Here is a 26639-nt window from a genome sequence, read left to right as displayed (position 1 = left end):
GGCCGGTCAGCGCACTCGACTCCAAGATCCCCCGAAGCTCAGGCAGACCCAGTGTGGCCCAGGGCTCGTGCGCCCTCAATCCCAGTGCACCCGTAGGAGTTGTCTCTCTCCCGACTATTGCCGGCAGCTTCCCCTCAGTCCGTAGCCTTGCCAGCCCCGCCGTGCTCCAACCTCCGGTCGTCGGAAAACCCTCCTCCCGTTGGGCGGGTGTACCTTCTATTCCGCAGTTGGGTTCAGGGTAGGGTTTCCGCGATATGCCATGTGCCCGGTTCTTCCGCTCTGCCTCTGCTCACTGCGGTCCACTCAGCCGTCGGTCCGCAGGGCGGCCGCCATCTTACCAGCCTTCTTTATAGTCGGCCAGCGGCCGAGTCCGCCTCCAGAATCCAAAGTCACGGCCTCCGTTGCGGACGATGCTCGGGCAGACCCGAGTGGCGCCGCCTCACTACCCTATTCGTCCGAGGAGGCCGCCGTGCACCATCGGTTCCTAGCTGCGCCGGCTCTGAGTGCCGTCCGCCATTTTGGGCCAGATCACCCCGGTGTTTCTTTGTCTGTGCGAACAGGGTGTTTTATCGCCGGAGTGGCGTTGCGTTTAGTTCCTGGGGTTCCGCTGCTGTTCCGATGCCCCGTGCTGCCAGGATAGCCCTGTGCACGTCGGAATTCGTGCCGTTTTCAGGATAATATCGGGGGATCAGGCGCGGAGCTCCGGGCTCACGCTGCCAGTCCCCTCGGCATCCAAGCCACGCCCCCCATTTCAAACATCCCATGACAACTTCTTCTCTAAGTTTTCTTTTGCAGATCTACTCACTAATACATTAAGTGGATATTAAAATGACTAGGATATCAAAAAGTTAACCTAGACTTTGAGGGCTGTTGAATGTTTTCTATAGTTTGTTATTTACATTCTTATTTTCAAAGTAAGATGGATTCCTCTACGTTTTTCGTTATTCCTGTGGCTACACTTTGTCATATATTTTCAGCATTCTATTTTAAGTATCTTTCAGGTGTTTGTCTACATACCAACATGGCCGCTGAAGGTTTTCAGCTTCACCTGGCTTATTATTTAAATTCATCACGGTACACACACAGATTAAAGTGGAAACGCCGGGGCACTTGGCACTTACTTTTGTGCTATATGACGTGCCGGAGGCTATGCTTGCCTGTGTGTTTATTAGTCGACCCCTATCCTGAACATATCGATGAATGGTCTTTTTGACAGGTGAGTAGTGGTTTTATTAACTATATTAATAATAATAATACATAATAATCCATATTTGCAAAGCGCTGACATATCACTCCTTAAGGTTTCAAGGCACTGGGGGCCGTCAGGGAGATTAAGTGAGCTATTGCATTGAGTCACATGGTATTGAGCAGAGCGATAGAACTGTGAGCCGCGCGCTCTGAAGGCAGCTGCTCTGGCCACTGTGCCACACCTCTCCCATCAACTGGCATACTAAGTTTACATTGGCACAGGGTAAGTTATACATAGTTTTATTTGGCTGTTTTATCACTCCAATGCTCGGGGAATTTTCACTGACCCTTGAATTCGAAAGACAGGCAGGCGCTCAGTTAAAATTATTGTTGCTTGGGTGAGTCTATATTCTATTGCAACTTATTCCATGTGACGTGTGGGCGATTTTCATGTTCACTCCCTGAGATTTATGTTTTTGTTGACAGGTATACCTAGCGTCTCAATCCGTTTCAATATGATACAGGATTTTTCCAATTCATATCAGTTCCGATTTCTGGGTAATTATGATAGTTTTTGCCTGAACAGTAGTTTTTGCCTGAACAGTAGTCTCCCATAGGGGCATTGTGTAGGAGTTATATAGTGATCATACTCCCTTATTTAACAGCAACTTCTGGAACCGCCTGGTTAGAACGTTTATTGTCAGGCTTCATAGTTCCATTTGCGTGAAATCATCCTGATTCATATGTTATGTACAGCCTTGCAATCTGTTTAAGTTAATATTTTGGCAATTTGCCCAGGTGATTTCATACTAGACTTACGCAAGTAAACATGCACTTAAGTATTAATACACATTTGCCTTTTTGCTTGTTTCCATCATTGCAGGGGCTTTACTGACAATTGATTTTTCATCCCATTTTAGGCCATCTATCCCATTGGCTTTTAAGGACTCTAATGTTGTTCCACCAAACCCTGTAAGATATGTATATCGTTTTCGAAGGCAGCAGCAATATCGAGCGATATATAACTTTACACATTTGGTTCTACACTGTGGGTATCATGTTTTGAATTTGGAGCACTACTTTTTGCATCCCCGAGGGATTTTCTGAGTTTTATTTCAGTTTGCTTTAAGCACTAAGGTATCATAAACGCATAGTTAAGGTACTTGGCACTTCTTGGAGATGGATCATGAGATATTTCCACTTATGATATTTGTGATTTGACTGTTAGGGCACATATAATTTTTTACATTGTAATTACAGGTACTGCTCACAGATTGATTTGTTGCTCTCCTGAAGAAGGTGCTTCTGTGCCGAAACACGGTAGGTGATTGATGAGTATCCTTATTAAGACACACTGTGGTTTGAAGATCATTTACAAGCCACATTGCGATTGGATTTCTGTATATAGGATTTAGCAGTTCCAGATTTTGATAGAAATTTTATCCATTGTACATCAACCAATGAATAATTACAATTTGTGCTGTCACTTTGGGTGTGAAAAGTATGATTGTCGATATGAAGTATGGAAGTGTGGGTGTCAATTTATGGATTAATAATAATAAAGTTTTATATATTTGTAGAAGGTATGTCATCACAATTTAAATATGAATGAGTGTTGATGGTCATTCATTACCCATTTCGTGCCCTCTCTAGTGGTTATTGGCTGATTTTTTGGGGATTGAAAAAATGAGATGGGGGAGGGTCAGAAGGGCATCAATTAACGACCAAGGCAACTTAGGCCCCTACAACAACTAGTAAAACAGAAAGAAGTGGCCTGGTCAAAAATTACTGTAAGTGTGCCATGTTGAGTCTGGAACCATGAGTCCATTAATAACACTGAAGTGATAGCACAGGGCTAGAAAAAATTCCCATCAGCCCACCCATCTGGTGGAGTATCGTCATGTGGGAGATGTATCATAAATCCAAATCTTGATCAACGCACCTGGTAATGATGCAAAGATGGATTTCGTAGATATAGTCTTAGACCACAGTGCTTCACTGGTGATGCTAATGGAGTGCAGTGCAAGTGAAAAGTGAAGGTGAAAATAAAATTGACTCAAAGAACCAAAAATAAATTTATTGGGTATGGTACTGAGGTCAAGCTTAAAAAACAACGCCCAATAGTTTTAAATATTAACTATATCAAGGCGTGGTGTAATGAGGTCGACATGTTTCAGCTAGATGGACAACTGGTCCTAGCTTTCTTCAGGACCTGGTGAATTTATGCGACTGCAACCTACAGTAGGTAAATTACAATAATGGTGAGTTTGTAAACTTATAATGGATAAATCCTACCAGTTACTCTGAGCCCAGATGTATACTGGTGGTAATCCAGTGATACGGTTTTTCCTAAAACAAAAGAGAAAGTGTACAACTCAGTGAATGTGTATAATGGTTTCACGGATACAACAGACAAAAAACAGGCACTCAAACAATACGGAAGAGAAAGTCTCCCCGTTACTCAGTAGTCATAGATTTCTACTGGATTGATGTGTATAAATCACAATCAGTCAAAATCGCTAAACTCACCCAGCGTTCTGTGGGAAAATGCCTCACCTCACCCGGCACCCACTCGGGAATAAGGAGGCCCCGCTCTGTTAGAGTGGAAATAAAATTAGTACCTCAGAGAAAAAAATATCAGAGGTGCTTCAATGCATATAGTCACATATTTCCAGTACTCTACTAACAAAAACTAGTTGTAAGAAAGGAGATTCAACCTCAAATGAACATATGGCATAAACTATGCAGGGTAGTCAAAGATACAGGCAAAACTAAATAAACATTGTGATTTATACACATCAATCCAGTAGAAATCTATGACTACTGAGTAACGGGGAGACTTTCTCTTCCGTATTGTTTGAGTGCCTGTTTTTTGTCTGTTGTATCCGTGAAACCATTATACACATTCACTGAGTTGTACACTTTCTCTTTTGTTTTAGGAAAAACCGTATCACTGGATTACCACCAGTATACATCTGGGCTCAGAGTAACTGGTAGGATTTATCCATTATAAGTTTACAAACTCACCATTATTGTAATTTACCTACTGTAGGTTGCAGTCGCATAAATTCACCAGGTCCTGAAGAAAGCTAGGACCAGTTGTCCATCTAGCTGAAACATGTCGACCTCATTACACCACGCCTTGATATAGTTATTATTTAAAACTATTGGGCGTTGTTTTTTAAGCTTGACCTCAGTACCATACCCAATAAATTTATTTTTGGTCCTTTGAGTCAATTTTATTTTCACCTTCACTTTTCACTTGCACTGCACTCCATTAGCATCACCAGTGAAGCACTGTGGTCTAAGACTATATCTACGAAATCCATCTTTGCATCATTACCAGGTGCGTTGATCAAGATTTGGATTTATGATACATCTCCCACATGACGATACTCCACCAGATGGGTGGGCTGATGGGAATTTTTTCTAGCCCTGTGCTATCACTTCAGTGTTATTAATGGACTCATGGTTCCAGACTCAACATGGCACACTTACAGTAATTTTTGACCAGGCCACTTCTTTCTGTTTTACTGATTTTTTGGGGAACCTTTATCCATATAAATTACAGAGAGTTGTCAAAAGGTCTCTATACATTCATTGAATGTTTTAACATAGCCAGGAAAGGTACACTCTCCCAATGTCAGGTTACTGTCTGCATGAATGTTGGTTTTCCTACTTCGATTACATACATGTCTTGGACAAATACGAACAGATTATCTGATCACCCAATGGATCAGGAGAGGATTATCACCAGACATGTAAGTGAAGGAAATGGAGTGTGGTAACTAGTGTTAGTGAATCAGACCAGGAGAGAGGATCGTAAATGAAGTCACCTTTCTTCCATTTCAGAGGTTGCAACTTGCAAGCTGTAGTTGTTTTTTATTAAAGGGTGTACAGAAAGAAATATCCTTGTAAGGCTACCACTGCCTCCATCTATGCCCCCTTCTAACTCACACCTATGAAGTGCAGGTATCTATGCCCTGACGTTAAAGTCAGATCACTAACCGGTACTGAAACAACAAGCATTGGCAAAGCAAATAGATCTCTTCTGTGGGACCTATTGACTTTGCCAATGTTTTTTTAGCCAAGCGGTATAGCATTTCTGATGCTGTGTTGCATGGCTAAAGTATAAACTAAAATACAAAATAAAAAGGCTTTTAGTGCGGCTGGCTTCCCTATTTTGTAACCACGCGGCCTGCACCTACAAAGTGACACAGCCGTGTTGGATTGGTAACCAAAAAGAAAACAATATGCAAAGGTGTTTGTTTGTTTTTAAAGCATGTGGGGTGAGCAACTCAGAGAGAGCAAGACGGAAGCAGCATGGGGTGCAGGAGGGGGAAGCAATATAGGGGCCCAGGTGGGGGGAAGTAACACAGGATACAAGGGACAGGGGCATGATGGGGATGAAGGTTTTCAAACCCGGTGGGAAAAGCAACATGGGGTGGAAGCAACGCAAGTGCACGAATGTGAGGAGGAAGCAACACAGGGGACAAGAGGAGGAAGCAACACAGGGGACAAGGGGCGGAAACAACAGGGGGCATCTGTGGTGGGAATCAAACAAGGAGAAGACAGAAACATGGGGCTAGAAGGAAGACATGGGAGAGAAGGTCATGCGGGGGAGTGGAGAAAAAGTACACAGGCGAAAGAAAAGAGTATGAAACACAGCAAAGGAAGGGACAGAAGCACAAGAGAGACAATGGGAAAACACAGGCACTCTGTATTCTTAAATAAAATGAAACAAGCATTTACAATGCAATGGTTTTGCCTTTGTTAAAGTTAGAGCTATTGGCATTGCTCTTGACACTCTGAAGCTCCACTCTGAAGCTCCACTCTGCACTCTGAAGCTCCACTCTGCACTCTGAAGCTCCACTCTGCACTCTGAAGCTCCACTCTGCACTCTGAAGCTCCACTCTGCACTCTGAAGCTCCACTCTGCACTCTGAAGCTCCACTCTGCACTCTGAAGCTCCACTCTGCACTCTGAAGCTCCACTCTGCACTCTGAAGCTGCACTCTGAAGCTCCACTCTGCACTCTGAAGCTGCACTCTGAAGCTCCACTCTGCACTCTGAAGCTGCACTCTGAAGCTCCACTCTGCACTCTGAAGCTGCACTCTGAAGCTCCACTCTGCACTCTGAAGCTGCACTCTGAAGCTCCACTCTGCACTCTGAAGCTCCACTCTGAAGCTCCACTCTGAAGCTCCACTCTGAAGCTCCACTCTGAAGCTCCACTCTGAAGCTCCACTCTGAAGCTCCACTCTGAAGCTCCACTCTGCACTCTGAAGCTCCACTCTGAAGCTCCACTCTGCACTCTGAAGCTCCACTCTGAAGCTCCACTCTGCACTCTGAAGCTCCACTCTGCACTCTGAAGCTCCACTCTGAAGCTCCACTCTGAAGCTCCACTCTGAAGCTCCACTCTGAAGCTCCACTCTGAAGCTCCACTCTGAAGCTCCACTCTGAAGCTCCACTCTGAAGCTCCACTCTGAAGCTCCACTCTGAAGCTCCACTCTGCACTCTGAAGCTCCACTCTGCACTCTGAAGCTCCACTCTGAAGCTCCACTCTGCACTCTGAAGCTCCACTCTGAAGCTCCACTCTGCACTCTGAAGCTCCACTCTGCACTCTGAAGCTCCACTCTGAATCTGCACTCTGAAGCTCCACTCTGCACTCTGCAGCTCCACTCTGCACTCTGCAGCTCCACTCTGAAGCTCCACTCTGAAGCTCCACTCTGAAGCTCCACTCTGAAGCTCCACTCTGAAGCTCCACTCTGAAGCTCCACTCTGAAGCTCCACTCTGATGCTCCACTCTGATGCTCCACTCTGATGCTCCACTCTGAAGCTCCACTCTGATGCTCCACTCTGATGCTCCACTCTGATGCTCCACTCTGATGCTCCACTCTGATGCTCCACTCTGATGCTCCACTCTGATGCTCCACTCTGAAGCTCCACTCTGAAGCTCCACTCTGAAGCTCCACTCTGAAGCTCCACTCTGAAGCTCCACTCTGAAGCTCCACTCTGCACTCTGAATCTGCACTCTGAAGCTCCACTCTGCACTCTGAAGCTCCACTCTGCACTCTGAAGCTCCACTCTGAATCTGCACTCTGAAGCTCCACTCTGCACTCTGAAGCTCCACTCTGCACTCTGAAGCTCCACTCTGAATCTGCACTCTGAAGCTCCACTCTGCACTCTGAAGCTCCACTCTGCACTCTGAAGCTCCACTCTGAAGCTCCACTCTGATGCTCCACTCTGATGCTCCACTCTGAAGCTCCACTCTGAAGCTCCACTCTGAAGCTCCACTCTGAAGCTCCACTCTGATGCTCCACTCTGAAGCTCCACTCTGATGCTCCACTCTGATGCTCCACTCTGATGCTCCACTCTGATGCTCCACTCTGATGCTCCACTCTGATGCTCCACTCTGATGCTCCACTCTGATGCTCCACTCTGATGCTCCACTCTGATGCTCCACTCTGATGCTCCACTCTGATGCTCCACTCTGAAGCTCCACTCTGAAGCTCCACTCTGAAGCTCCACTCTGAAGCTCCACTCTGAAGCTCCACTCTGAAGCTCCACTCTGCACTCTGAAGCTCCACTCTGCACTCTGAATCTCCACTCTGAAGCTCCACTCTGAATCTGCACTCTGAAGCTCCACTCTGCACTCTGAAGCTCCACTCTGAATCTGCACTCTGAAGCTCCACTCTGCACTCTGAAGCTCCACTCTGAATCTGCACTCTGAAGCTCCACTCTGCACTCTGAAGCTCCACTCTGAATCTGCACTCTGATGCTCCACTCTGAATCTGCACTCTGAAGCTCCACTCTGCACTCTGAATCTGCACTCTGCAGCTCCACTCTGAATCTGCACTCTGAATCTGCACTCTGAAGCTCCACTCTGAAGCTCCACTCTGAAGCTCCACTCTGAAGCTCCACTCTGAAGCTCCACTCTGAAGCTCCACTCTGAAGCTCCACTCTGAAGCTCCACTCTGAAGCTCCACTCTGAAGCTCCACTCTGAAGCTCCACTCTGAAGCTCCACTCTGAAGCTGCACTCTGAAGCTGCACTCTGAAGCTCCACTCTGAAGCTCCACTCTGCACTCTGAAGCTCCACTCTGCACTCTGAAGCTCCACTCTGAATCTGCACTCTGAAGCTCCACTCTGCACTCTGAAGCTCCACTCTGCACTCTGAAGCTCCACTCTGCACTCTGAAGCTCCACTCTGCACTCTGAAGCTCCACTCTGAATCTGCACTCTGAAGCTCCACTCTGAAGCTCCACTCTGAAGCTCCACTCTGAAGCTCCACTCTGAAGCTCCACTCTGAAGCTCCACTCTGAAGCTCCACTCTGAAGCTCCACTCTGAAGCTCCACTCTGAAGCTCCACTCTGCACTCTGAAGCTCCACTCTGAAGCTCCACTCTGCACTCTGAAGCTCCACTCTGCACTTCCACTCTGCACTCTGAAGCTCCACTCTGCACTCTGAAGCTCCACTCTGAAGCTCCACTCTGCACTCTGAAGCTCCACTCTGAAGCTCCACTCTGCACTCTGAAGCTCCACTCTGCACTCTGAAGCTCCACTCTGAAGCTCCACTCTGCACTCTGAAGCTCCACTCTGAATCTGCACTCTGAAGCTCCACTCTGCACTCTGAAGCTCCACTCTGCACTCTGAAGCTCCACTCTGAAGCTCCACTCTGCACTCTGAAGCTCCACTCTGAAGCTCCACTCTGCACTCTGAAGCTCCACTCTGCACTCTGAATCTGCACTCTGCAGCTCCACTCCGAATCTGCAGCTCCACTCTGAATCTGCAGCTCCACTCTGAATCTGCACTCTGAAGCTCCACTCTGAATCTGCACTCTGAAGCTCCACTCTGAAGCTCCACTCTGAATCTGCACTCTGAAGCTCCACTCTGAAGCTCCACTCTGAATCTGCACTCTGAAGCTCCACTCTGAATCTGCACTCTGAATCTGCACTCTGAAGCTCCACTCTGAAGCTCCACTCTGAAGCTCCACTCTGAAGCTCCACTCTGAAGCTCCACTCTGAAGCTCCACTCTGAAGCTCCACTCTGAAGCTCCACTCTGAAGCTCCACTCTGAAGCTCCACTCTGAAGCTCCACTCTGAAGCTCCACTCTGAAGCTGCACTCTGAAGCTCCACTCTGAATCTGCACTCTGAAGCTCCACTCTGAAGCTGCACTCTGAAGCTCCACTCTGCACTCTGAAGCTCCACTCTGCACTCTGAAGCTCCACTCTGAATCTGCACTCTGAAGCTCCACTCTGCACTCTGAAGCTCCACTCTGCACTCTGAAGCTCCACTCTGAATCTGCACTCTGAAGCTCCACTCTGAAGCTCCACTCTGAAGCTCCACTCTGAAGCTCCACTCTGAAGCTCCACTCTGAAGCTCCACTCTGAAGCTCCACTCTGAAGCTCCACTCTGCACTCTGAAGCTCCACTCTGAAGCTCCACTCTGCACTCTGAAGCTCCACTCTGAAGCTCCACTCTGAAGCTCCACTCTGAAGCTCCACTCTGAAGCTCCACTCTGAAGCTCCACTCTGAAGCTCCACTCTGAAGCTCCACTCTGAAGCTCCACTCTGAAGCTCCACTCTGAAGCTCCACTCTGAAGCTCCACTCTGAAGCTCCACTCTGCACTCTGAAGCTCCACTGAAGCTACACACCGCGCAGGGCAGCTCTGGATGCTGATGCGAGAGGCCAGCTGGGAGGCGCGCTGCTCGTCTTCCTGCTCGTGCTGACACGGAGAGAAAACTTGTTTTCATTGGGAGAGCGGCCTTCAAAGACCCGGTCACTGCGCCTCTCCGAGTGTTTAGCTTGGGATAAAATGGGCGCAGTGTTGTGGTGATGACAGTAGAGCAAGGGAGGTGCCGGCAATGCCGGAACAGAATCGGGGGCGTTCCCGGCGTCGCGTGACGTCGGCAAAAGCCAAAGAATGTCGGGAACGCCCCCGTGTCTGGTCCGGCATTGACGGACAGGCCCCTCGTCCAATGGCAAGGCTCCATTTACGGAGCCAGCCAATGAATGAGGAGGGCCGACCCAAAGCACACTACAATTCTCATCAGGTTTTCGCCTGCGCGAAAAAGATGCGCAGAGCGCATCTTTTTGGCGAGGCAAAACCTAAAAAGCAGTACCTGAAAAGGTGTACAGTGGAAAGACATAGGAATGCGTACATGCTCCAGGTCTGGGTCAAACAAGAAGGAAAAGGAAAGCCCGCACAGCTAACGAATAAGAAGCAAGTAATGAGAGTGACAATGAAGCTAGCCAAAGGTAAGAAATGGGCGGGCTGTAAACCTACTGTAAAATAACAGTATGCCTCACAACAGAGGAACCTAAAAATGTCGGTAGTACAGGCTTATCTGTTACGCCACGGACCAAGTCATGGCCTGCGACACTTCATGCTTCACCGCAGCGGGCCGCAACTTGATCCACGACACCTGCTTTTGTATCTCGGGCGCTTCGCGACTCAGTGCCGCAGCCCGCTGTTTCCTTCCTGGGCGCCAAGGTGCGTCACATGGCACCGCTCTCCTCTTTTGCGGCAAGCCGTGAGCTTAAGTGGTGGTCCGTTTCGGGGGCCAAATAATGCTTAAAGAAAAGTGGCTCCATTCTTGGAAGCACAGTTTCCCACAACACTGCCTGAGCTCCCACTCTGCTTACCTGATGCATGGAGGGACATTACAGTGAGTTTGCCTGCTGCAATTTCTCTTGTCTTGGGGCCACTTTTTCCTTGTATCTTCTTCCCATAATTCTTCCGTCTGGTTTCTAGAATGTTTTGGGGAAGGTTTTTCTTGCACCATTCCACGATGGTGGTTTTCCTTATCCTTTCACCTCGTCTTCGTGAAGAAGGTCGAAGACATCTATTTAAAACTGGGGCACAACATTTCTCCCAATGCCTGGAGTAGGGACATGTACCTCGGTCCCAAATCCACCCTTCTTGCATCACTCCCTTCCATGACCTTTAAGGAACTAGAGAAATCAGTAGCCAAAATAAAATCTGGATCCCCTGCCGATCCCCTAAAACCAGATGTTTTCAGGAAAATCCAATCCGATCTCATGCCCGCATGTTTAGAATTGCTTAATCTATCTCTCTCCACTGCGATCGTGCCTATGCCATGGAAGCATGCAAAAGTAGTACCCTTGCTTATAAAACCTACTCTTGACTGCTCCAAATCAGAAAACTACCGCCCAATCTCACTGCTTCCGTTTCTGTCTAAAATTGTGGAAGCCCACGTGAATAACACGCTTAAGCAATTCTTAGAAATCAATAACATTCTTGACAGTTCACAGAATGGTTTCCGTCTTCGGTACAGTTCCGAGTCGGCCCTGTTAGCGGTGGTTGAACATCTCAAATCCACGCTAGATGCCGGCAGCACGTCAATTTTGGTGCTGCTGGATCTAAGCGCGGCATTTGACACAGTCTCACATGAAATCTTGCTCCACCGGCTGGAGGAGATAGGAATTGGAAATACTGCTCTAGCCTGGTTCTCTTCCTTCCTGTCTGAGCGGACTTTCCAAGTGACTGCTCCCCCTTTTGCCTCTCAGGTCCACCCGCTTTGCTGTGGGGTTCTTCAGGGCTCTGCTCCGATCCCTACGCTCTTTAACATTTATATGAGCCCCCTGGCCAGGACGGCCAAGGCAAGAGGAATGTCTCTGGTGTCATACGCTGATGACACCCAACTGGTGATCACCCTATCCAATAATCCCACTCAAGACAAACAAAAATGTAAAGAGGATATCTCCGCCATAGCGGAATGGATGACAAACAACTGTTTGCAGCTGAATTCCACCAAATCAGAAATCCTCCAGGTGGGCAAAGATTCCCATCTCTGGACAAATGAATGGTGGCCTTCGGCACTGGGTAACCCTCCTGACCCCAAACCCATGGTAAAAAACTTGGGCTTTATATTGGATAAAGAATTGAACTTTGAAATACATGCTAAAACAGTGGCCGGGACATGCTTTGGGATACTCTGTGGCCGGAGACCGATTTTGGGACTTTTTGAAGCCCAGACACGCCAGTTGATTGTTCAAGCTTCTATCCTGGCTCGCCTGGAGTACTGCAATGTACTTCTTCTCGGATCGAATAAATCTGTGATTAGGAGATTGCAGCGGGCCATCTTTGCCCTGCCGAAATTCAGCCATGCCTCTAACCTCCTCTATCGTCTCCATTGGCTGCCCATTGAGCAATGGGTCAGCTTCAAGACGCTCGGTACCACGCACAAGATACTGACAGGAATAGCCCCAGACATTCTCAATGAGCTGTGCACCCTGTACACTCCAGCACGCGCATTGCGCTCAGCAAACCAGTGCCTTGCACGCACTCCTCGTATAGGTAAAGATAGATCTGGCAGCCGCTCTTTTAGATGACTGGCTCCCACACTCTGGAAATCCCTCCCTCTCTTCATCCGCGCCGCGCCGGACCATAAGACCTGTAGACAGCATGTGAAAACCTGGCTTTTCTCTCAGATCTAATTCCCTGCCTAAGTTCTCCGCTTTGCTCTGCTCCAGCACTGGAACGCCTTTTTGCCAAGGCAGCCATGCGCTCTATAAATACTCTAATCTAATCTTCTCAATTCAGGATGGTGGTTATCATTGCCTGTCGTGTCACTTCCTGACCTTGGGTATATAAGAAGCTGAATCTCTCATTTTCCTTGCGTTGCAAAATTTTTCGCTCCTGTTGGTATTCCTTTTTTCCTGTGGGTTTCCTTCTTCTGCAGGACTCCTCTTTATTTCCCTAGTCTGAGGTCTCCTTGCTAAGTATTCTCCTTGCCTTGTCCTGTTGCCATGAATACTGGAGTCTCCACCTCTACCGAAGTTTTTTTCCTTCAGGGTTTTTCCTCACAAGGACTCCTTCGGGAAGGCACTATCAGCCCTGACGTTACATTGTCAGCAGCACCATGGGTACTGGAAAGGGCCGCTCCTACATCGGACAGACCAGAACCTACAAGACCCAGAACTGGAAAACATCTCTACAAATTAAGGTCAGAAGAAAGAGTTCCGAACTTGACATTATCAGATTACAAGGAGAGTAGGCCATTAGTGTAGTGTAGGATGTGTATTTTCCCTACAACTGTCTCAGCACAGAGCACACCCAGGTGCAGGTATAAGGTTTGATAATAGGAGACTACCACCAGGAGAGACGATCAGCAAACTAGTCAACAATGTTGTTTCCTACCCCTTTTTCTCAGCAAACAATACACCCAGACCCCGGTATAGAGACTACAGTCTTCAGATCAAATAACTGCCATATACCTCTCTTCTGTCCGATTTAGAGCCATGGCAGATTTTATTTATTTGGAAAGTTTTGAACGTGTGAAAGCAAGGCCACAGGGGTATCCCAGTGCCTCAGGTTTAATGATTACTTTTGCAGTATATACAAAAGGTACAAAGAGGAACACTGTATCACATATTGATAAACAGTGCGGCAGTACAAAAAATAAGTATTTGTTGTCAACAGCATCAACCAAGCAAGAGCTAAAGGAGCAAACGCAGTAATGTGGAATTCATATAGCCGAAAGCCAAGGACATATTGTTTGGGGACAAGGGCAACACGTTTTCATGTATATTTTGTCTTGGGACAAGTAGACCCAACTCCCTGCAGCACAAACCCTTTGGCTGCCAGTTTGCAGTACCACATTAAGGATCAGGGACGGGCACTGTCTGCAGTTAAGGTAATATTTGTGTCCATATGTTAATACTGTTCACACTTGTATTTATGGTTCATTCATTGAAAGCCTTTATTATTAGGATGAGTGCTCTAAGTAAATGTTGTAAGCTCTGACTGCACTACTTACAGTGGCTCCAGTATAAAAATGTGTACATACGTTTTCAAAGTTTAGCAATATGAGGCTATGTATAATGCTCCCAGAAGCTCGAAAGAAAGATTGAATATTCTTTGCTTTCAAAATAAATTGTTCATAAAGAATTGAAAGCAGGAAAAAAACATTTCGCTAAAATACTGTAAAATTTCAGGTACCATTTCTTTGCAGCATCATTTAGTAACATGTGTTGATGCGTGCTGTATTTCTCAAAAATATTCAGAATAGAAAATCAGTGTAACCAGTTTCAATAAGATTATGTGAAACAAAAATAGACAAGCATTGACAAAGCCAATAGGTCTGAAATTGGTGGTCAGCTTTTTAGTTTTGTCAATGTGTGAGTTGTTTTGGCATGGTTATTGTAAAATCTTATTGGTGTGGAGCTGCTGAGCCCTCACCATTATAACAAACATAGGCAAAAGCAAAAATTGTGTTAGTCTCAAAAAGCACACACTGCCATAGTAGTTACTGGCACTAACAAAACTTCTTTGTGTGCCGATATGCTCCTTGTGAAAGATCAGAATGCTGTCACTCACGGTGAAGCCAGCCGATACAGAGAGAGAGGCAGAATTTTAATAAATGCAAAAGGTCATGGCCAATGCCAGACCAAATTAGGGGCCTAATTATTACAGAAAGTCTCAAAAGTGCACCCATGGTAAATGTCCTTGCATTAAGTGAAGCTATACAGCTTTTGTGAATTTCTAAGAATTTACAGAAGTAGGATAAGAAATAGAACTCGTAGAAATTATTTGTGAACTGCATTTTAGCACGAGCAAATATGCATGTGTAGATCTGAGTGTTTGCAAGTTCACTTTCCATCCAACCATTTTTTCCCCAACTTTAGAAGAAGGTTTACGTCGGCCATGGTCTGGAGTAAATTTCCAACATTTCTCAGTATGAGAAAAGATTAGAGAAGAGTTGTTGAAAACCCTTACAACATGCAAGTTAGTAGGTTTGCACAGACTCACAATGGCATTCTAGCTCTAGAACTATTGCTTACCACTACCTTCAGCCCCAGTATGTAGATCTATGGAAACATGGCAACATAAGGGGATTGCAAGTATTCAAACACTACTAGGGTTTGAGCCCTGGCATAATCAGAGAGGCTATATCAGAGCTCTTTTATAATGAGATTGATGCCATCATTTGTCGCTGCACTACATGGCACCAAAGGGATAAGTTGATTTTGTTACAGGACAAGTAGATTTATGAAGCAACCTGCCCCATTGACAAGTAGATATTTTATTAAACTCCACACCCATGAAACACATACACTCAAACCTCAATGAAGATTCCAAAACAGTTGTAATGAAGCTTGCGTGTCTGGAATTCTTTACAGAAAGAGTCTTTCACTCTTCTAACTTTTGCGAGGCGGGATGGGTGAAATGATCTTAACAATTAGGAATGTTTCTCAATCACAAATGTTTTCATAATTCTTAACTACGTCAAAGATAGGATGAAGAAAATGATAAAAACACAAACGCTTCTTGTTGGCTGTTTTCCACCCATTTTTAGAACACTAAATAATCGACAGGGACGATCTGCAAGGTTTGAAGATTGGTCTAACAAACACCAAAGGCCATTCACAGTATTCAGAAGTGTCCTTTAATTAGATGTTTGGAGAACCTATAGGTATAGTTAACGTGCTTTCCCTGGAAAGAGCAACCAGCTAGGTAAGACTAGATATATCATGCATTTTTTTTGCAACACTCAAACACAAAGGTAACACAATTTTTTTTAAAGGGGCAGAAGGGTAAGTTGAGCTGTGTTTCTCATCTTTTATTATTCATATCACTGAAGTTGTATTGTACTAGTCATCTCTTCAGCTTGACCAAGAACGCAAAAATATATTAGATAACCAAAGGGCATCTTACACCAGTTTTGTGCTTTCCAGTGATAAAAATAACATTTCCTTTTACCCAACTCACTGGTATTCAAATTATTAACCTCAGAATGATGAAAGTGTGGTTGGACCCTAGCTTAATCATGTGAGCTGATATCTTAGTGAACTTTCTTAGCTTGGAATTTCAAAGCATATGAACTGTGTCAGACTGCTGAAGTGCAAGAAGTGAAATGCATCTGAGATTAATGGACATCTTTGGAAGAGATCAGCACTTGAGTGAATTAAAACATTCAGTTTCAAACATTACTCTGAACTCATTGCAATAATAGATCTGAAAAGATGCTATTGCTTACCCTGTTCTCCAGCTCAGGAGGGAATTTCGTCTGGAACTGGCATAGTGTACCATTCGTGTAATCCCTCTGGATAAAGACTTTGCCAGCCACAGCTGCCTGCTGCCTCATCGCGACCAGCCTTCAGGTCTTAAAAAAAAAAAAAAAAAGGAAAAAGAACAAAAATGGAGCAGAAATAAAAAATAAATGGTCAACACAATCCATATGAACTCACATGTCCACTGCTCAATTTTATATCTCATTATACTGATTCACCACTAATCATCTTTGGGTTTTGGAGCAGCGTGCTACTTGGCAAAAAGGCCCTTCGACACCTCATCAGGGGTAGTAAGCACTATAGAAATGAAATTACAATATCTTTATCAGGGTCCACCTACATCAGATGTAAGCTAAACTTTGTTGTCTTTCGAATTCAGTTAAAAAAGGTATCTTACTCTTACGTCCCTGTTTTCCCTTTCGTAACTAGTTGGGAACCCTGCCACCAGAAGTTGCACCCAGAAGTGCCTCGACAACAGTCAACTTAGGGCTTTGAGCACATGTACCATGCATGCTTGCGCCATACATGTATGCACACTCATCACTTGCCTTTTCTCCCATCTGATGGCATGGATTAGAACTTTTATCTCTCTCAGTTAATTCCAAACACAGGGACCGATCCCCAACACCTTGTTTTTAAGCGTACTTCATTTTCCCTCCATCTATTTCCTTCTGCTCGGGTGCCAGATATATCAATGCTTTGGATTTAAGTCATGTACATTGAGTCACTGACATTCTACTGCAGCTGGCCCAAATAACCACTGATGCTCCTGCTTAGGGAAAGGTCTAAGCTGTGTGTAATATTATTAGAACTAGGTATAAGAAATAAGAGTTACAGGGCGAATACAAGAGTGCTCTTCTGCCAGTGAAATAGAAGCATCCCAGTAGGGACCCTCACACATGGAACTCAATGTATGGCTATGGAGGCCTACACAAGTTATAAGAGTGGCCTCAAGGAAGGTGAAAATACCTAGCTGTTAGACCGTTTTTACCACTGTACCAGACAACTTGTTTCAGCAAGATCTAGGTGTCACAGTTCAGGGAAAGAGCTTGAAGTGCCCCGGGGAAGAGGGCACTTTAAAACCTCTCCTTTTCCATGGACTGTCTCGAATCAAAATCAGCTCGTTGTCTGAGAGCAGATGTCCCAAACAACCAATGCATCACAGGGGACTAATCCACTCTTCTTGGTGCAGTGCTTGATATCTGTAGGAAGACTCCCAGGAAGCAGAGCAACAGACCCACTATCAGCTCACTCCAGTGACAGTGGAGGTGCACCAGTGTGTCGAGCTCAGCTTCATTTGTGGTAGATCCGTTGCAATGCCAGTCTAACCAGGCAGGCCTCTTACCACCCCCAAACTGGTCTCTATGAACATTCAACAGTAGAGGTCTAATTGGGAGGCTGTCCCTACACCAGAGGCACCCCACACCAAGGATTGCATGATCTGCCACTCTCCATGCTGGTCTAGATCTTCGAGAGGCAGGAGCTGGCTAGCAATAGTCTCATTGGGACAAGCTGCAGTAGTCGTATGGGACTCTTGCAATATAATCAATTGTCTCAATAGGACTCAATTTCCTTGGACTAAACGACGACTATCACTCCTACCTGCTTCCTTCTACCACCAGGGCAGTGAACACCATGGAATACACATCTGACTTACTGATCCATCATCCAGGAGTTATCAAAATTCTGCCAGCTCCCCTTTTATCAGAGTGCAGTTGTTCCCTTATGCTGAACTCACTCAAAGGCTAATTATTGGATGCATACATTTTAAATTAAGGACCAAACGGTATGCTTCAATCCCTCTAGTGGCATTGCAGCTGTTGTCAACCCTGTGGCATATCCTACTAACCACATTACAACTTCCGAAGATGGAGACAAGCCATAGGCACCAGTATCCCATCCCACTCAGGACGGCCAGTTCTAGGTCAGCTGGCAGTACCAATGCCGACAGCTCTAGCTTAGCCTCCAGGGATAGGTGAAGACCCATGGATTCATCACCCACGCCTACGTAAGGAGCTGATTTCAGGAAGAGATATGCCAACTGCGGAACAGTAACCCAGAGGCCAGTACTTTCAACCAAGATAACAGACTCCCAACCAGGCAATATAATGCTTAAAGGATTGCGATGATCCAGAGTACTGAGGCCCAAACTGTAGCTTGACTAGGCCTTAAAGCCACCAGTGATCAAGCCGCATTAGAGAGATGTTATGGAAGATTTTGCCTCAGCTTGAAATTTGAAGAAGCTTAGACGATACGTACTGAGCTCCTAACCACAGTCCAGTGTTTGTCTCTGGGATCCACGCTGATAAGTCGGCCGTGGTGATGCCTGCTTCCCTGAAGGATGAGACAACGTCTTTGCTCTTGAACAATGAGACCAAGTATTGGAGGCATATGACAACAAAAAAAACTACATTCTGAGCGTCTCTCACTCTGTGACCAGCCAGAAAAAAGGTACATGTTATTGCTTAACCTTGGTGATGCAGAGCAAAAACTGAGTGTCCTAGGACCTCACTTGTACTCAAAAGAACCATGTACTCCAGGCTGCCTGTGTGATGACAATTATTTCTCAAGTTCTCAGAACTTAAGGCTGAGACTCAGGTAAACCTCATCAGCCTCTTCATAATGAAAGGAATGTGTTTGATCCCCGGATGGATAAAGACATCCGGCAATACAGGATAGGCATGGTCATAACCCAAAAGCATTTCACGAACAAAGCTATCTCCCCTCATTCAGCTGGCAAAGTATTTCCGGTATTTCAAGGCTAGGGGATTATTCAACTCAAAAACCTCACTGAAGCCTCTTGATCCTGAGGAACCAATCAGTCAGAGATGTGCATGAGGAGAAAGAAACAAGTCAGCTCTTATGCTCTACTTTCTCTTCTATGTATCATATCAGGAGATCAATTCTGCTTTAGTGGGGGTGCATCATCAACAGCTATTCTTCCCAGCTTACACTGTCAACCCATCCAGGTCATCTCTGTTCCAATCAGTATCCCAAGACCTTTTATAGTAGATTACGAGACTTCTCCTTCTAGGAGCTACTAAGGCAATACTACAAATGGAATAGAGTGGGACTGAAATATTATTTCCAGTATTGCCATGCAAGGAAAAGGGAGGAAGGCTCCACCCAATGGTAGATCTCAACGATCTAAACCTCAGTCTTAGTCTCTTAGAAGCTGACTTTAGCTCAAGGTGTAGCAGCTGGTCAAAACAATGACTGGCTATGTTCTCTGGGCCTACAGGGCATCTGTAACCATGCAGCTGCCACAGATGGAGGCAGAAGTACCTCTTTTACAATGGGAAATCAGAACTACCCCTATAGGACAATACTATTTGATCTCAATGACAAACCACATGTATTTACTAAGATGTTTGACTCAGAGGCAACCTTTCTGTGACATAAAGTCCACTGCTACACGTACTTGGAAGATTCTCTCACCCAAGGTAGAGAGTGGAATCTGGATTAGCCCAGACACCCATCACCATAAACAATCTTAGTTTTTTTAGGAAACTACCAAGAATCCTTCTCGTTACCTTCAGTTGTAAATTCCAGCTAGTGAAATCCTTCCCTGCTCCAGAAAGGGTAAAGAACATCAGCGAAATAGTGGACTACTGCTTCACCAACCAGACTGTAAATACCTTGTGGTGCCAGAGGCTTCTAGGGCTAGAAGCATTTTGCATATGGGTTGCCTCATGCATTACTAGGGAAGGAGTTTGGTTCAATGACAGCATACCAATCTGTGAGCACTAACAGCCATTGTTTTACCCCCAACATGCCGTTATAGACGACAGGGAGGAAGCAGAAGAGCTATCTGGCAACGGTCTTTGAGGTCAGACAGGGTTAGCACACCTGTGCATGCAGCTACGCTTTTAAAGATCCAAGCCCTGCTCCTACCTGGACTTGGAGGCAGAAGGTGTTGGCCAGGTATGACAAGTACCTTCTGGGCATTGGAGTCTTCTTTGGTCCCCTGTTGCAGCCCCTACTTGTAATGCACCAAAAAGTGAGTGGAGAAGGAAAAGAAACAACAAAGCAAGCTGCTAAAGTCCAATCAGTGCAGGCGAAGTAAAATGATGGAATGTTTTGCTCACATTTTGTGTGTATTGCAGTGTTAAAAGCACACAATAGTTGGGGTATTTCGGTTATGGTCTCAATTGCTTCCTTTGAAATAAACATCATTATTTCACTACAGCTCCAAACGGTCTCGCCTGCTAGACCCCTCTCCACCACCCTAACACAACGAGTGGCCATACTAAATGGAATGATTTGCAAGACACAGATTGTAAGTAAACAAAAAAAAAAAGATTACATAAAATAAGACTAGCAGGATCTAAAGGAACAACTTTGAGAAAGCCTATTTATTACTTGAGTATATCATCTGGAGCTGCAAGCCATAACTGGGCATAATGTACGATTTTGGTATGTGCTCTTCATTTAAAGATTTAGTTTGGGCGCTCCCCACATGGCGCGCTGATGAGGAAAAGGATTCCTCATATAACCGTGTCTGGTGCTTGCAGAAGGATAGCACCTTAAAAACAATTACATATTTGTAATAGTTACCCATATATTGAACAGCAATAAACTCCTGACTGTACTTAAGTCAGACGCATTGATGCAGTCAAATTCTGTTTCTACCATTTGCTCTTGCTGTTCTTTTTCTGTTGCCACTTGTGCCAAGACTTTAATAACATAGTTGAAATTGGTCGGCTTTATATTGGTTCACTCCCTGCATTTATTAGCCATTTGACTACTGTACATACATTGCATTGTATCCGTGAATTAAATTGTATTAGCATAAGTGCAGGACAGGGAACTGAATATGTAATTTACAGAATTCAAAAGGTTTTAATATACTGTATTTAATGTCAGCTGTGGTTTTGTGCATTAGAATGGACTCTATGAAATCTGAAATAAACTATACTGATGATAATTAGCAAAACATACCCAGACAATCAGAGGTAGCGGGCAGACTGGATCTTCTATTGCACTTACCAGTGAGCTTCCAAAATAAAAGAACATATTGCCTCAAGCACTAATTGTAAATGTAAAGCATACACACAATATATCTCACTTACAAACCAAAAAAAGTATCAACATTTTTGTAGAAAGGGAAATGTATTACTTTACAAACAATAATCTTTGCTATTTTTTTGTGACAATGTTTGTAACTTCTTCTCTTTGCTCTCATGCTGTACATAGGCTTCTAATCTTCCACACGCCTGGATTCATATATTCCCCCACAGACACGGTTGCCACTGCCCCCTTGCTTCTTCTGCTCCCATCTTCCTGCTCATCCAACCAGTCACAGTAGGGTACCTATCAAGTATGAACTGTATTACACTCAAAATATTCTTTGACTGCAGTTGGGCGATTCTTAAAATTTTAGATTTAGATTTAGAACCACAACATTTGGTCTTGTTGACAATACTGTATTAAATAGTTTCATTAGCCTGGTCTATCATAAAACGTTTGTTCTCATTCTTTCCCGCATAGAGAACAAACTGCACTATACATCTGTTTGGGTCAGCTATCTCTTCAGTGGAATGCATACATATTTCGTACACCAGGAGGAGTAGGGAGTAATAAAACATGTTTATGTTGCGTGATAGCATATGCTGTGTGTGCTAATACTGCCCTACTTGTGTGACATGCTTCATCCTTGGGCTGCTTACAAAACACCCCGACATAGCCACGCACGGGGTACAACACAAAGAGAAACAAATATTTTCAGTGGCTTGGAACGACGGTAGTGAAAGTGCAGTGTAAAGTGGGTTAAAACTAGCTCGGAAGTGTCGCTGTGCCTAAGACTTTATTCCTGGACTTTCTGGCCAGGGTTAAAAACGTGAAGGATGAAGGTGATTGGGAGATACTATGTGCTTATAACACCCCCTCCGTTACTGCCAGGTGGTCAACATGTTTCGGCCGTAAGTCTATGCCCCAGTGTAGGGTCACGCCGGCTTTCATCAGGACTCTATCCGTTGGCCGACGCGACCCCACCCAGGGACTAGAACACCTGCACCGTGGCGAAATTGCCGCCGCGGTAAACGGGTTAAAGGAAATCGCAACTTACCACCAACTTGAAGTTGGTAGTAATTTGCGATTCCTTAAGGAATTATCGCAATTTGCAAAGCTTAGGGAATCGCAAATTGTGATTCTTTAAATGCTACCGCAAAATGAGGAATCGCAAATTTTGTGATTCCTTATTTGGCAAGTAGGTATTTGCCTACCTAAATAGCACACAGCCAAATTGCGATCGCAAACACTGATATTCTGCGAATTTCAGAGTTTGCGATCGCTATTTCGCTTGCTACATCTGGCCCTAAGTGATTTGCCCAGAATCACAGGCTGTGGAGTGTAATTGCCGAGACTCGAGCCTGGTTCCCCAGCTACACGGTCAACTGCTTTAGCCTTAAGGCTACATCCTCTCCCTTCACCATATCACGTATATGTTTTGAACACAAGTTAATGTGAGAAAATGGCGTAGGCCAAGTCACTGTGGCAAGTTCTGTTCGATCAAATGTTTCAAATAGTTTTTATAGGTTTTTAATCCATTTCAAATATTTGTTATGTTTTTGTCAACTGCATGTGGTTTTGTGCTTACTTTTTTCTTTCTTTACTAATCTTCCCTTTAGTTTCTGTCTACTTAAAATTTGGCCTAAACATTAGTTTAATGTTCATATATTAAAAAGTGTTCTTTTACATATTGTATTATATATGTGTCATATGTTTATTTAATATTCTTACACCCCTGACGAAGTTCACGTTGTAAATGAAGCGCGCTCTGTGTTACCTTAAAAGAAAAATAAAGATTTGTGGAACTCATAATTGATTTGACGGATATAAATATATTGGACTTTTGATATTGCAGTGCACTCCATGTGTGATTCTTGGATTGTCCTGACCTTTGGGTTGCACCTTTGGAGCAGGAGGTGCAGTGGTTGGGCACGCAATAATATATGTTAAAAAAAATTAGGAGAAGGAGGGAGGTGCAGTTTTTGGTGCTTTGGTTCACTGCTTCATTCTGTCTTTATACCTACCACACACTACCACTGAACCAGCCAAAGTAGTATTTGTGTTAAATGACTGTTCTTTACATTCACAAGTGTCATCACGTAGTCTCTCGCTCCTGACCACACACATCCACCTTATCAGCAGTAAGAGCAGCAGAACAAAGTGCTTTCCTAGCAAATTCACCTTATTCCCCCTCTTTCCAACATCCTTGACATCTACTTATCACTTTTTCCTCTTCTTATACCCTATTTCCTAGAACTTTCCAGCCCCCATTTCCTCTAGAACCTACCTCCCCATCACCCTTCCCTATATCACACCTGTGACATGATCTCTGCACCTCAGTGATCAAGCAGGACATGAAAATACTTCTCAAGTACTTTATAAATACTGCAATATGATACTTAACCCCTTCCGCGCTCACGACGAGCTGAGCTCATCATGAGTTGCGCCACTCGCACGCTCATGACGAGCTCAGCTCGTCATGTAACGCAGCTTTTTCAAAAACGCAGCGGGGAAAACCACTAGCGCGCATGCGGTTAAACAGGGTATCTATCTCCTGCCCAGGTCTAATTTCTCTCATTCATGTCACTCTGATGTTCTGCTCATGTCTGCTGTTATTGCTCTGCTTCGTCAACCCATCTTCGTCTTTAGTCCTCTTACTCTGCTGCTGCTGTGGATCCCCTCTTTCCGATCCATTGCTACAAAGTACCCATGTATCACACCTCTGGCCCAGTTCCATTTTCCAGTATGTTGCCAGTTATATGCAGTTGACACCATTCCATTTTTTGGGGGGGGGGATGTGTGTATGGAATTCATACCATAGACCTGATAGCAGTTCCAACAAGGTCATTGGCGTCATACTTTGTTTTGTCACGTACTCAAGTTACAGCAGTAAACATGGGGTTTTGCAAGAAGGCACCAACATTAAAAAAAAAAAATCCACATGAAATTGAAGATTAAGTTACCGGTATATGAAAAACAACTTTTTTTATGGTGGCTAACAAAAGCTTCAAAGACATGTTTTAAATAAAGGTGTAAATATAGCTTTAATAGGCTCCTAACCTCACAGGATTGTTTCCAGACTAAAGTACTCACACAAGAGGCATGAAGAGGAGTGAGCTTTCTAAACCTGGCCATTAACAGCCACACTTAGAGATTAGGAAGAGAGACAAAAGGGTGGCTTTAAATAAAGGGCCCTTCACACTCTGAAAAACAGAAGCAGCAGTTACACTCTTTACCCCCACTATCTACTAAATGGTTATGTTCAGGAAACCAAATCAGCAGCTCTTGAAACTCTTTCCCCACTTCAGTGCCTAAGCCTCCTCCCTCCAATGTCAGCAATACACTTCTACTGTCTGGAAAAACAATCTCACTTCCATTTTGCGTGCATGAACAAGTCAGGGACTTCCAAAATTGAACCCAAGGGCCTCCATCACTCTAGCTCATTCACATGCATGCCATGTACCACACAGGCCCCATAAAAGAACAAATACAACATTCAATTAGGATGTTCACACATGGATCGGGCTAGGGCATTGACGCAGAACTTTACATGAGTGGGCAAGTAGGTTTCCACTCCAGTAACACAGATTTTTTTTAAAACTCATTGCAGCTACTGATTTACAAAACACCTTGATGCATGATAAACGCATGGCCTGTAGGCCATGGTTCACCTAATGGGAGGATGCTTTGGGCAACACATTCATGTCCAGGATGCACTCGTGTCAAAGGCAGGCTTAGGTCTTCACACACACCCACACACTAGATTAGCCGAGGGCTGGGTCAAAAGCGAAAATCAGTATACCAAATACTCAGAGGTGGGCACTCAAGGCAGGGGACACAACTGTATAGGGAGCAGTCCGATTCAATCTCTACTATCCGCTTAAATTGGTGCCCCACATTGGGGGGGCGCTTTACTGACGATACAGTAAAACATGCTATCTCAAATCCAAACAATGTTTCTTTCTACAATTTTAGATCCTTAAACTGCATGCTATCGCAAAAAGCTTACTCCAATTAATGTTCTATTCTTAATATCCTGAATGAAAAATTGGCCTGGACTTTAGGCTATTGTTCCTTCTCCTTTCTTTTTACCCTTTACATCTCATTCTCTGCAGACCTTAACATTTCCGCGTGAGGCCCATGCTAAGCTACATGCCAGTCTGTCTTGTGATCTATTATTGTATTTCTGCAATTGACCACAACCTCTCAAATTATTAAACCATATCACTGCAACCCAACAATGACCTAATCTCTTGTAACGTAATGTACTGTAATCGCATTTATATAGCGCTTACTACCACTGACGAGGAGTCCAAGAGCTTTTTCGGGATTAGTTTTGAATTAGTATAGTAAAATATTAAAGTAATTTGAGTGGTGGATAGGTTAGTCAGTCAGAAGGATAGCGTAATGATAGAAGAGGAAAAACACATCGCACCAAATTATTTGTATCGACTCACTATTGAGTACACCTAATGGCAGTTAACTGATCATAAATAATCGTGGAGTAAGTAAGGGGATTGCTTTCCTTTACAGCACACAATTAATACCAATAAAGACGTAATCAGTCCACTAATCTTGGCGTACGGAGAAGCATGATACTCGCTGTAAGGAACTTGAATGCTTCGTCGGAGGATAACAATCGCATTATAAATGCAGTTACAATACAAGGACGTGAAATTACAAGACTCTATATAGACTACTGAGTGTAGTTTAAAAGCGAAACCTGTTTGTACAGGACTGCCCCTCCACAAAGTGACATGCCCAGAGAAAACATTACACTAATCGCTATTAATTCTTCACATTACCTTCTTTTCTCTGCCCATATTTCCTTTTGTTGTCTCATTTATCCCTCCTTCTTCACATACCTCATCAACAGCCTTGCCCATTCCCATTATCCCTCCCTTCTTCCTATACACCACATATTTCTCGGCGACTCTTCCTCCTCAAAGCATACAGACATCATCCAGCCTTATAAGAGGCATCAATTATAGTCAGAGACCCCCACCTTTGCTCAACGAAAGCACCAGACCCGGAGAACGAAATGGTAAACAATCCTTGGGCTCTGCCCTGGACACTCCACTAGCAACTGCTGTGATAGTATCGTTTTCGTCTTACGGCCGGCCGCCGTAAAGTATGCTGATAGACTGGAAGGAACGAACAGGAAGTGAGAACAAGGCTAGTCTGGCAGCCTCACCAATCATCGAAATGAAAGAAGGACAAGACCGTCAACTTAAACAGCCAAACTAGTCAGCCGCCTTGGAACGGCAATGAAGTCAATGCAGATAATTGGGCGGCCATCTTTCATTGGCAGAACAAGGCGAGAGCTATATATCTAAGCCAAAAAAGTAAACAAAGATGCTTAAAATGAGTAAAATAGCCTTTGCTGGAATGAATGAAAAAAATATGACAGCC

The 26639-nt window shown here is 44.6% G+C and overlaps 1 protein-coding gene across 1 annotated transcript in view; it reads right to left on the bottom strand.

Annotated features, from left to right (window-relative positions):
• Positions 1–26393, bottom strand: part of GOLGA7 (golgin A7) — a 127179-nt gene extending 100786 nt beyond the window's left edge. Inside the window, exons 1-2 of the mRNA XM_078666552.1 lie at positions 26233–26393; positions 16184–16309 (exon numbers count right to left, since the gene is read on the bottom strand). Coding sequence (XP_078522678.1) covers positions 16184–16291 — 108 coding nt within the window. The 5' untranslated portion in view covers positions 16292–16309; positions 26233–26393. The remainder of the gene's footprint in view (positions 1–16183; positions 16310–26232) is intronic.
• Positions 26394–26639: the final 246 nt, after the last annotated feature.

This window comes from Lissotriton helveticus, chromosome 11 (assembly GCF_964261635.1).
Source record: "Lissotriton helveticus chromosome 11, aLisHel1.1, whole genome shotgun sequence".
Classification (NCBI taxonomy): domain Eukaryota; kingdom Metazoa; phylum Chordata; class Amphibia; order Caudata; family Salamandridae; genus Lissotriton; species Lissotriton helveticus.
Note: the sequence above shows the minus strand (reverse complement) of the source record. Positions and strands in the feature narration are given on the sequence as shown.